The following is a 12,202-nucleotide window of genomic DNA, read 5'->3' on the forward strand; positions in this document are numbered from 1 at the left end:
ACTAAAGCTGTTCTCTCTTCCACTCACCACTTGTGGATGTGTGTGCGTGTGCACTGTTAAGGTATTAGCACTTGGCTGACTCTGCTGAGTGTATTTCTATACTCCCGTAATGCCTTTCACCTTCTATAAAAATCCAAGTCAAAACAGCACAGACATATGGACATCTGTTCTTGTATACAACCTTATTATTAGGCGTAATTTTTCCCCATTGTGTCAGTTTGGATTAGAATTGAATCTGATGAGTTTATTACAACAACAGGTGAAACGCACTGAAAAGCAGTTATTCATCTGCTTATAAAACAAGATTCTTTTGAGAGGTTTGAGTATTTATGTGGGTTTGACTTTGGCTAGTACAGCTTTTCTAAATGTTGCTGCAGACAGTGCACTCTGCCAATTTGCAAAAACTGCTTTTCTGGATTTCAAGGAACAGGGTGAAGAGTACAACAAACTGCATCTATGCAGGGTGAACCCTCCCCTGCCCTCCGGTGCCAGACACCACTGGATGGGACACGAAATAGGTCAGAGTTGAAATAGCCTCAAAATGGGGACCTACAAAAATGTTAAGCTGGTGGTTATAATTTTGTTTTCAATCTTTAATCCAACTCTGGCACTCCAATTCTTCTCTATTAACTGATTATTTTAAACTAGATTTATATCCTCCCATGTACAACCAAATCAGCTCAAGCAGTGGGGTCTCCATTAGTGTCTGGCACCATTGGTTGCAGGTATTTTGGGATGTAGGGTGGTGCCACCCCAATCTGAGTTGGTTGCTTTGGCTCTTTGATATTTTCCTGAGCAGTTTTTTCAGCAGTGGTAGGCATTAACCCGCTTACCCATCATCAAATGCAACTGCCATAGCAGTGAGGGGGTGGGTTCAGACAGCAAGGCTGTTTAAACAGGTAGGGTGACAACACTCTAGGTTTCCCAGATGAACTTTAATATTGCAGCTGATAGGGGTATTTAAAGCCTCTGTCAGCTCCTGCTCCATAACAAAAAGAACAACAGAAGACAATTCTTAAAACTAGATCATCCTGTTTTACTCAACTCAAGTAAAAACCTCTATTTCCAGTATTCTAGTACAGACGTGAAAATCTAAGGAATAAATACAACATTAAAACAGGAGACAATGTACCACAAGCCAAAAAAATATAATCTACATTTGATATTATCCATGTACCAGATGTTCTGTTGACTGAAAAAATAATGTATGATTGGATTCTAACTGATACCAAGAAACAAAACCTGTTACTGAAGCAGCAAATGATCAATTTAAAAAGATATCTGGAGATTTTGGAAAATGCACTTATTGGCTTTCTTGCAAAGGCTGAGATGACATGACTGACACCACAGCTGTATCAGGTACACAGTAAACATGCAGCAGTTTCACCAGATTGCCTAACTTAGCACAGAAAGTGGAAACTGTTTTAAAAAAGTCCATCCAAATGAAACAAAACATAAGGTTAAAGCCATATTTCATTTACTTTGCTTTAATAAAAAACAAAACAAAAAAAACAACAAAAACAAACTATTGCACAGAGTGCCATGAAAACTTTGTCTTGTCACACTTGTTTTTGTGTATGGATTGAACAAATAATAGAGGGGGTTGTTAAATCCTATTGTGCCCATTTTCAGCTACAGTATTTCTTATTTCATGACTACTACAACAGCCTTAAAGAATTCACAGCTATCCTACCTTTGTCTTGAGTTTCTGCTCTTTGCAAACAAGGTTTTAACAGAAGGTGGGCGCAAAATATTCAGTGCTTTAGAGTGGCTGAAGCCTGAGCTTTACTTGTAAATATGCTGACCTCTTTATTTTAAACTTTGGGCATGTTAAATATGCACCTTTGAAAAGAAATACATATTAAAAAAAAGCCATCAAGCCTGTGTGTATTTCCAGCCTTACTGATAAGGTAGGTTAACCAGCTGTGGCTCTGACTACATATTACAACTTTCTAGAAGAAAGTGAATAGCTCCTTAAAGCCTGACACCAATATGTAACATGTTGTGATGATTTTGCGCTCATTACAGTGGGGAGCTTAATTTACCCCGACCTCTGTCCGATCGCTGAGAATCAGTTTGAACAGCACTATGACTGGGTCTTTATACTTATCATGTGAGCAAGTATCAAACGGGTCCAACTGAACCGAGGCCGCTGGATACAGTCTCGTAACCTACAGACACCAGAGTGAGGACATTACTCTCCACACCATCTGGCTTGCACGGCTCTGCCTGGGTCTCCACAGGTCCAGAAGCTACAGTTTCCTGTCTGATCTTCTTCTTGGCTCTGATTCGACCTTTGGCTTTTGAAATGAGCTTTCCTTGTTCTTTTTCCCCTCCAGACACCTTATGAAGCTTCTCATTGTCCATCGAGCGAGTTTTGCGGTGGCGTCTGCGGACACGGCGCATTTGTGGACCTGAGTCGGCCGGGTCAGATGCTGCGACACCAGACAGGATGCGAATCTGCTGTTCAATTACCATAATAATCATGTCCAGTGCAACATCAAGCATTCCAAGACCGAGGCCATGAGTGACGTTGTCGAATGCACCACTGTTGACTGGGTCCCTAAAACACTTTCTCATATCCTCAAGATGGTTCCTAGGAGAAAAAGGGAAAGTGTTAATGTAAACTGGTCGCTTAATTATGATGTTTTATTTTCACAAGCACAGTAACCATGTTATACAGGACCCACAGTAATGAAAGACATACTTTGTTTCAATAATTTTGGACCAGTGTTGAACTGTATTTGTCTCTGGGATAAGCTGCTTTGCCATGTTGCCATAGTCAATGTAGTCATGGGCAAAATCCTTCATATCGTCACACAGAGCTCTGGTGTCACCTAAAAAATAAATTAACCAAATAAGCAGCCGAGTCTTTCAAACTCATTATCAATTCCAAACATGGCTTTACACACACACGCCACCCCACACACACACACACCTCTAACCTTCAGTGAGTTTGGAGAAGGACGAGGATACAGAGGTAGTTGTGCTTGGCGTGAGGCCGAGTACATTAAGTGACTCCAGGAGTGTTTTCTTGCTGGCTGGTCCTCTGCTGACCCGAGTGTACGCTGCCAAAGACCGCAGGGACATCTTTTCTGGAGCCTGCAGACGCCTTTTAATTTCATCATATGAGATGAGATATTTCCCTGAAATTAGAGCAAAACAGAGGGACATAAATCAGCACAGCAGGATTAGAATGAAACAGCATCTGATCAAATCTGAACAGGGAAATTATTTTTTAAAATCTAACATTTTAAACTGTAAGGGCTAGAATCAAGGAAACATTATACATTTGCTGAATAAATGACTTCAGGGAGTTGTGGCAAATAGAAAGCACAGCCTCTTTGATCTCTAAAGTTTTACATATCAGGATATAGGAAAAATGCTCTGATCCTTAGAGTGTCTTAAAAAATAAGCAAACTCTTAGTTTTTTTCTGGGAATTAACAGTATAAATATTATTAAACCTGACCATTATTAAGTGTGAGCACCTGTATAAAAGCAGATGTTTTGGGAGTTTGATGGTCTGGAGCATTCAGGTGCACGGTAACACAATGCTAAGAAGGAAAGACCTCAGCAACGGTCTTAGAGAAGCAATTGTTAATGTCCATGGAAAGGGTTACAAGGCCATTTTTAAACTGAGCAATCACAGAGTCAACCATAAAGTCAGAGGCGAGGTTATCTGCAAAGCAGCCAAGGCCCAAGCACAGGGGCGAATCTATAGAATGGCCCAAAGTCCTTAGACCTTAACCAAACTAAAATGGTGTGAACCTTAAGAGAGCTGTGCATAAACAATGACCTGCAGACTTTAGTCAACTAAGCAAAGTTGTAAAGAAGGATAGGTCAGAAGTAGGGCTGGGCGATATGGCTTAAAATCCATATCGCGGTATAATTTGAAGCATGTGCGGTAACGATATATATCGCGATATATTCTTTTCTTCTGTATAACGTATTTTACACACTATAAGGCACACTTAAAATCCTTTAATTTTCTCAAAAATTGACATTGTGCCTTATGTATGAATTCTGGTTGTGCTTACTGACCTCGAACCAATTTTATGTTGTACGCGGCGTGCAGAAATCTGTCAAAAATGTTTTAGTACGACTTTGGTAAGCTATGAAGGCGTACCGCTTGATGGATTGCCAGAGCATTACGGCTGCCGAAGTCAGGAGCATTGCGGAGTAATCTGGGTCCAAAATAGGCAAACGAAAACTGCGGCATCACTGAGAGTTAAAAACTGTCTAAATTCTTTCATCTTTAATAAAATGATCAGCGTTGCTGCTTTATCAGGTGTAACAATTAAGTTTAACATCCAGGCATCCATGAAAACAGAATGTTTTAAATTCAACGGAGTGAGAAGTTAGCAGGAAGTTAGCTCGCTAGTTTCCACCTAAACATGATATAGCATGTTCTGACTGAGAGATTAATGAAAAAATTAAAACATATAGCTCTGCTATCACTTCCAACATAAATGAAGACAAAAAAGTAAACAGCAGTGACTTTTGTAGGGTTACTGAAATCAGACTAGCTGATATATAATGATGTCCTACGTGATCGCTAGCAAAACAGCTACGTTAGCATTAGGGCTGCCACAAACTATTATTTTGATAGTCGACTATTCAGATTATTTTTGCGATTAGTCGACTAATCAGATCATGCATCCATTGGACGTAGAGCGTACAGCTTATTGCACCAGCAGTATCTGCTTTTATATAACTATCATTAGCTTACAGCTTTAAGTGTTTAAGGTCTGTGCTAACTAAAAATAAAGACAAGATGATAGTTTATTAAATTTTAATGAAATTTACAGATTGTTTCAGTGAAGTTTAATAACTTCTTGCTATCTAAAATATAACAGGACACCGGAGTATATTCTCGAGCATCTCACACTTCTGATAATCAGCTGTCTGCTTGATGTTTATTCAGCTGTGTAAAAACTATAACTTTAATTTCAGCCAAACCGATTTACTCAGGAACAAATAAAATACTAAAAAAAGCCAAACAATAACATTTTTAAATTATCTAAGTGACTTATTCATGTTAAACCTGAGTAGCGAAAGACGGCGGTGGGTTTGAAAACGATTTGCCAGGAGTCCGGTGTTCTCACCGGCTCTAGTGAGCCTTGCCCCCAGCTAGCTATCGAGCTAGTGGGTAACAGACGTCTCCGAAAACGTCGGAGCGCTTTTGAAAATATGTGGTGTCTTGATAAACTGAGCAGATATTTGAGGTTTACGCAGTTACATTCTCACCTGAAAATGTTAAACGTTTATTTTGTGACCCAGAAAGAATAATAAGAGTAATATTAAAACTAGCTGCCGCCATTGTTGGAAACTGAGCGGGGCCGCGCTATGAATTCTGGGACAGAGCTACTTCTTCTTCGGGGTTTAACGGCAGCTGGCATCCTTGTACATGCAGTGCTGCCATCTTCTGTTTCAGTCCGTTATTGCACTCTTAAATCCTACTACCTGCGTCTTTTGGGATCTTACAAAGCTTCAAACGACGCGTCGACTATTAAATCAGTCGTCAACGATTTTAATAGTCGACGTAATCGTGACTAGTCGACTAATCGTGGCAGCCCTAATTAACATAACATTAGCACAGTAAAGCTGAAGAATGAACGCTAACCTTTTTCCACTCGATAAAAGTTAACGTGAGGGTGGTTGGGGACAAATGCAATTGCATAGCAGGATGCTATAAACAGACCAAACTTCAGTCAGGAGAACAACTGAGATAATCCATCCACAATACGAGGTTAGTTATTAATATACTGCAACAACATGGGAATAGAGCAGCTGCGAGAGAATTCAGCATTAATGAATCAATGGTAGGGAAGTGGAGGAAGCGCAGTAATTTGCAGATGATGTTGTTTGCAGTCGCTGCAATGCTTTCGACCAAAACAGGCGCAGCTCAATGACACCATCAACATGCGCTATCACGGTAGAGGGGTATAGTCAAAATCTCTACCGTTGGCCAAATTTATATCGTTTCTACCTTTTCTGCTGCCCACCCCTAGTCAGAAGTCCTCCATAATGATACCAGAGGCTGAAAGTCACACAGTAAACAACTATTTCAAATTATTGCTGCTAAATGTAGCTCTATAAGCTACTGAATCATAGGGTATACTTAGTTTTTCACTGCTTCAGTATTTTGTTTTAGTTTTTGTTAACACTTAACACAATCTTTCATTTGTATTATTTACATTGTTTTAAGAACTGGTAAGGACTTAATGTTCTGATATGCAAAACCTAAAACTGACAGATAGTGTACTTTCTTTTTACGTTACTTTGCAAAATTTTCACTTCATTGTATTTTACTTGGAGCCATAAGATTGAAAAACATTCAGATAGTGTGATTTCAAACAACTGGCTACTTACGAGCTTTTGATCCTTTCATGTTGGGATCCAGGAGTGATGAAACCTCAGCAAATGCGATCTGGCTAGCGGACTCTGTATTTTCGCTTGAGCTTTGTGGGAGATCCTGATTCGCAGGTAAATTCTCAGTCTGGACTGGGGCAGAAACCTGCATCAGAGGCTGAATATGAGGCTGTATGGTGTTCATTTCCATCTGGTTCTGGTCTAGTGGAGGCTGACCTTGTGCCTGAGGGAGGACTAATGTGCTTTCAGCTAAACCCTGTAGACCCATGCTCCCTTGTGGAGCACTGCCATTTTGCTCTGAAGACACCTGAAATATGCCCATAACTGGCTTTACAACTGTGAAAACCATGTTCCCCTGGTTATCCAGGCTCACCATTCGGGCAGATGGGTCCATGTCTTTGTTGAAATATTACCTTGCTAACTGCAGCAGAAGGAGAAGAGGCTTTAATTATCAGTTCAGATTGCCCTAGAGGCCCATGTAGTGTTACAGTATACTCTTATGGGCTTAAATGGTTATAGTTAAAGCTGATCTCACAAAACAGGAACATATGCCAGCTGACTCCCTTATCGTTCAGGTAAAACCTAAACTTTTACTTTTCCCTTGTTTTGTCCTGCTGTGTGACACTTTTATTCACTCATGGCAACAATACAGCAGAAATGCCATTCTGTAGACAAGAAGACAAAGATAAATTAGGACATATTAGTCTGTCAGTAAATAGGATAACGTACATTTGCTGCAGTCCACAGAGTTAAATGTACAGGTGAGATGTATTCAAATGACATTTGAATTATTCAAAAAGCAGGAAATGTTCATAATAAACGAAGACTTCTATTGTCATAAAACAAACAAAAACCAACTCAATGAACTGCATTTTTACATGTTTCCAATTTTTTTCTGATTCACAGAAACAGTTTCATTTGTCAGTGTATTTTAGGAAAGTGTTGGAAATAACCTGGTTATATCAAAACTATCAAGCCAAATAATTGTTCAAGACATGTATTAGAAAATTGATTAATGATTGAAATATTCTGAGTGCGGGAGATACAAATGACCTCCAAATTTCCTGGTTTTAGTTTCTTACATGTGATACTGATTATGTTATTTTTGAATGTGATAAAAATATCAGATTTTTAGAGCCCCTGGAAAAATCACAATACCACTTCCAAAGTGCTATAGATGCACATACAGTCACCAGCCACTACATTAGGTACACCTGAGCAACTGCTTGAAGTATAAAGGCAGCTCTGAAGAGAAAAGGGGCTCCAACCCGGTACTAGACCTAATAATACAGAGGCTAATGAGTATATATGTCAATCTAGAGATCTGGGACACAAGGAGACGATTCAGAGAAAAAAGACAATAAGAGAAAAAACAATGCTCTCCTACGTCCAACCATCAACTTGAGTGTGGAAGATGTGGAAAATAAATTATTAAAGGATAAACAAAATGTAAAAAATCTCAGACCTGTGGCTTCACGTACAGTTTAGCAACTGAAAGGACTGCATCATCAGCACGTGCTACACCTAGGGTTGCCAACTCCCTGAAAAATAAATAAGGGACACCTCGTGGCCAGGGCCGGGCGACCCAGTTGTCTTCACCCTTCCCAGTGTGGTGAATTTTCTAGCTCTTTTTTGTGTGTGAAATTATTTTTTTAACCATTTGACTTGAAGTTGATTGTGCGATTTTTGGCCCATTTTGAGCCGATTTTTGAGTGATCGGACCGATTTTGGCCTTCATCGTGCGTCGTGTAGTAACGAGAAGTGATTAACACCTCACGACCAGCTCCCGATCATCAATCGCTCGTGAGGGTGTCACCACAGGCTGAGCGCCTGTGGTGACACCCTCACGAGCGATTGATGATCGCGCGCAAACGTAAACGTTGGTGAAAAAGACGGCGCAGCACGGCTGTGCAGCGTGTGATCTGGACACAAGCGATGGAGGCACAACTTGTAGAACTTTGGAAAGCTCATCCGAGCCTTTTCGATGTGGCATCACAAAATGATCACGACCACAACAACCGTGAAAATAGTTGGATTTACACTGCTGCTCAATCACAGCTGCCTGATCAATGTTTTTCATTAGCAATTTAGCAAAGTTGATGGTGGTGGTGTGTGTGTCTGTGTGAGTGAAAGACAGAGCGAGCGACAGATTTTCTGTTATAACCTTCATGTTATGGAGGCACAGTGTGAGCACTCAGGTCGCATCAGAGCATCGGGCGGTATAGTGTGAGACCCTGCATCGTGACCTACCAACTTCTAACCCCTGCGAGTCAATCGTGCAGTTTGAGCAGGAGCTGAATAACGTGACTGAAAAAAATCGCACAGTGTTTGCCCAGCTTTAGGTGTACTGTCATCCGAGACTTGCACCGCAGAGTCGGCGTTTGTTCCCCTGTTGGCCATGCTTCTTGTTGTGGTCATCTGTTGTCTTCCGGTATTTTCTCCGCAAGCGACCTTTCCTCGACCAATGAGATGAGCGGTAATCTGAATTGTCATACTCGAATTGTCATAAGTGTGCTGTCAGCTCATTGGTCACAAAGCAGGAGAGGGGCTGGGAATTATGTTTTCCAACAAAGCGTTAATTCCATTAAAAGTTATAGACTACTTTTGATTCTCACTGTATTACGGGACAAAGTGCGTCCCTTATTAGCTCAATACGGGACGTGTACTTTTGTTTCTAAATACGGGACGATTCCGTATTTTAAGGGACGGTTGGCAACCCTAGCTACACCTTACAACGTCACCTTACAGCAGCCAAGTGATGGTGCAAGTTAGAGGTCACAGCTCGGCTGCTTTGTGAGAGGAGTCAAATTAAAACATCCGTATTTTAGCTCAAAGAGCTAATATGTTTCTGTCCAAGATTACGTAAAACAATTAAACTCATAAGAGCTTTGAAAGGCAGGAACAATCGAGATGAATAAGTTTGAGTCTCGCGCCCACTCGCACGGATGGCCAGCGTTGATGTGCAAACAAGTTTTTTTTTAAGTAACATAAAGTTTAGAAGAAGTTAAAAACAACTGATACTTGATGTAGCAACCGCGCCTGACTTTTAAAGCTACCAGCTAAAGACGCCAATTTCATCAACGCGTCCGCATTTAAAGTGTCTAACATTCATCATGGCTGCCTTGCTCCCACTGTGTTTCTCTGTGGGGCGAGCCTGAAACGTTACACAAAGCTGGCGAAACTGAGGCGGACCTTTGCGTTTCTGGACGGGACACACCAAATTCACAAGCCCTAACCTTGGGTGCAACTAGTGACGGCAGTCCCACTCACCGAAATGCCTTCTAGTTTTTCCTAAAAGGACACTGATCCTAGAACGGTCCGCGTCGAAGCCAGCGACATTTTCCCTTCTTCTCTGCAGTTTCTTCAGCGGGTTGCAAATCAGCTGTGTCCACTACCGCCCAGGAGCCGTAATCCCCTCTCTCATTGGTCAACTCACACATCAATCACACAACAAGCGAGTTATTATTGGGCAAGAATGTAGTCAGTAGCCCACAGGGGGCGGTATTTCCGACTCGCTTTTTTTCTTTGATCAAATACACATGTATGAAGATGTATCTGTTTTCTTCTTTTAAAATGTAATTCTACCACAAAACTATTTAGTAAAATATAGAAGACCAGGAGTTTTTATAATAATCTACTTTCTTTTAATCTGGACGATATATTCAGTTCTCTGCTTTTAGCTGGAAGCAGAAGTTTTGACAGTATAATAGGTTAGTTAGCGGATTTCCCCCCAGTTTTATTACAGGTTGAACCATAGATGAATATATGATGGTTAAATAATGTCCAAATATAGAGACACATCCTTCAGCATAGTGTTGGTTGGTCATGACTCAGTGAAAAACATATTCTCCAGTTGTTACACTGTGTGTGTGTGTGTGTGTGTGTGTGTGTGTGTGTGTGTGTGTGTGTGTGTGTGTGTGTGTGTGTAATGGCTACAGTTTTAGGGTATGGCGAAATTATAAGGTACACATAAGCATCTGAGAAAAAAACAATAAAAAAAGTAAAGTATACATAATATTACCAATTTAAAAAGATTATAATACTTTTTTTTTTTTAAAAAACGGAATTATAAATACAAAATCAATTAAAGTCGCCCGCATTTTCCAGGGGATACATGCAAAGACTGGATTAACACTGGAGTATAAAAATAAAACGTGATTACACAAGAAAAAAAAATACCTTACTGCAATTTAAATGGTCAACCATGGCCTTCGCGCCCCCCCTACTGGATATATGTGAATATTACACAAGATAGACGAGTGTTACAGACTTTGCAGGCAAAGTAAACGCACAACAAAAACACATGCTTTGTTTTTTGGATACTTCGGTTAAATTTATTTAGGTAGTTTGAAGAGCACAATGATCAAGAGGATTAAGTTTTCTTTTTTCTTAAATTTCAGTGTGTCAGGTTGAAACAAACTCACTACGAAAAACATTGATGTTGAAACCTTTTTACTGCAGGCCATTACTCTTTTTTTTGTTTTTAAACATCGGCATTGGTTTAATATTGTCTCCTAATCTTTTGTCCCATATCCATAATTTCCCTTGGATTCTTATGTATCTTCTGTGAGGCTCGTTAACACCAACCGTTCACTGTTCATAATAAGCACAGAACATTACAGAGCCATTGCACTGATAACAAAGCAATATAAGCACAGTCTTGCATTTATGAGCTTGATATGTTCCTGACACGACGATACCACAAGTGATTAAGCACAACAGCGAGCTAAAGAGGAAACACTTGACCCTCAGCACCATCACAGTGAGACCTCTTTAAATATTTTTATTGTGAAGCACAAATAACAATCACAAATTGTCCCATAGACTGACATTGCTTCCTTTTTACAGTTTTGGCATCAAAAAAAAAAAAAAAAAGGAAAAACAAAGCGAACAACAACAACAATAGCAACAAAAAACAAAACAAACCCAAACAACAAAAACAGGAAAAAACAAAACATACCGAAAAGGGTGGTCAAAAAAACAAAAAAAAAAACCCAAACCCCTCCTCCCTACCCTTATCCCAGAGTGCTATCAGCTTATTTTAAGCAATGGTGAAGTCCACATAATAACTCTCATTTGTTCATAATTTCCAGGTGCTCAATGAGCGGCCTCCAAATCTGATCGAAGTCCTCCAGTTTGTCATTTATAATGTAGCGGATCCTTTCCAGATGAAGAGTATCTGTCAATACTGAAATCCAGGCTTTCAAGGAGGGCAATTCTTTTCCCTTCCATAGGAGGAGAATCAGTCTGTTTGCACACATCAGGCCATAGACCAGGAGGGGGATCTGTGTGCTCTTAAGTTTTTTAGATTGTCCTGATAGTCCAATAAGAATCAAAATGGGGTCAGGGTCTAACTGCACATCAAAAAGTTTGGGGGAAAAAAAGAAAAAAACTGAAGCCCAAAAACTGTGAAGCAGATCAGCTTCTGCACATTGACATTTATCACAGATGGGTGACGTTTCAGGAAATATTCGATGTAATCTGGTCTTCGAGTAGTGCAATCTGTGCAAAATTTTAAACTGAATTAACCTATGTCGGGCGTTGATAGAGCAGGAATTAACATTACCCTTTAGTCCAGATATCATTATGAATTTCTGACCCTAATTTCTTTTCCCAAGCTGATTTTATTTTACCTGTATCCTTCTGCCGGAGTGACTGTAATATCTCATATATAGAAGCAACCGCATGCTTTTCTGTTATACAATCCGCCAGGCATTGGTCAAGCTTACCTGGAGTTGCAAACTCAAATTGTTGTAGTTGGGACCTTACATAGCTCCTTATTTGAAGGTATCTAAAAAAAAATCACAGGCTAGTAAATTGTACTTCTCC

The 12,202-nt window shown here is 40.1% G+C and overlaps 1 protein-coding gene across 2 annotated transcripts; it reads right to left on the reverse strand.

The window, feature by feature from the left end:
- Positions 1-1,012: 1,012 nt before the first annotated feature.
- On the reverse strand, positions 1,013-9,764 carry LOC146663912 (uncharacterized). 2 transcript variants are annotated; one of them, XM_085416859.1, is made up of 5 exons: positions 9,644-9,764; positions 6,374-7,038; positions 2,946-3,146; positions 2,708-2,837; positions 1,013-2,596 (listed from the first exon to the last, which is right to left on the reverse strand). In XM_085416859.1, the coding sequence occupies exons 2-5, from the start codon at positions 6,765-6,767 to the stop codon at positions 2,125-2,127; spliced, it is 1,197 nt and encodes a 398-aa protein (XP_085272985.1). In that variant the 5' UTR covers positions 6,768-7,038; positions 9,644-9,764; the 3' UTR covers positions 1,013-2,124. The 2 variants fall into 2 exon arrangements, with proteins under 2 accessions (XP_085272985.1, XP_085272986.1); XM_085416860.1 differs by lacking the exon at positions 9,644-9,764 and adding an exon at positions 8,624-9,624.
- Between the last annotated feature and the right edge of the window lie 2,438 nt (positions 9,765-12,202).

The sequence above is a fragment of the Rhamphochromis longiceps genome, linkage group LG8 (assembly GCF_057381845.1).
Source record: "Rhamphochromis longiceps isolate RC_006_pf linkage group LG8, R_longiceps_female_GT1.1, whole genome shotgun sequence".
NCBI lineage: Eukaryota > Metazoa > Chordata > Actinopteri > Cichliformes > Cichlidae > Rhamphochromis > Rhamphochromis longiceps.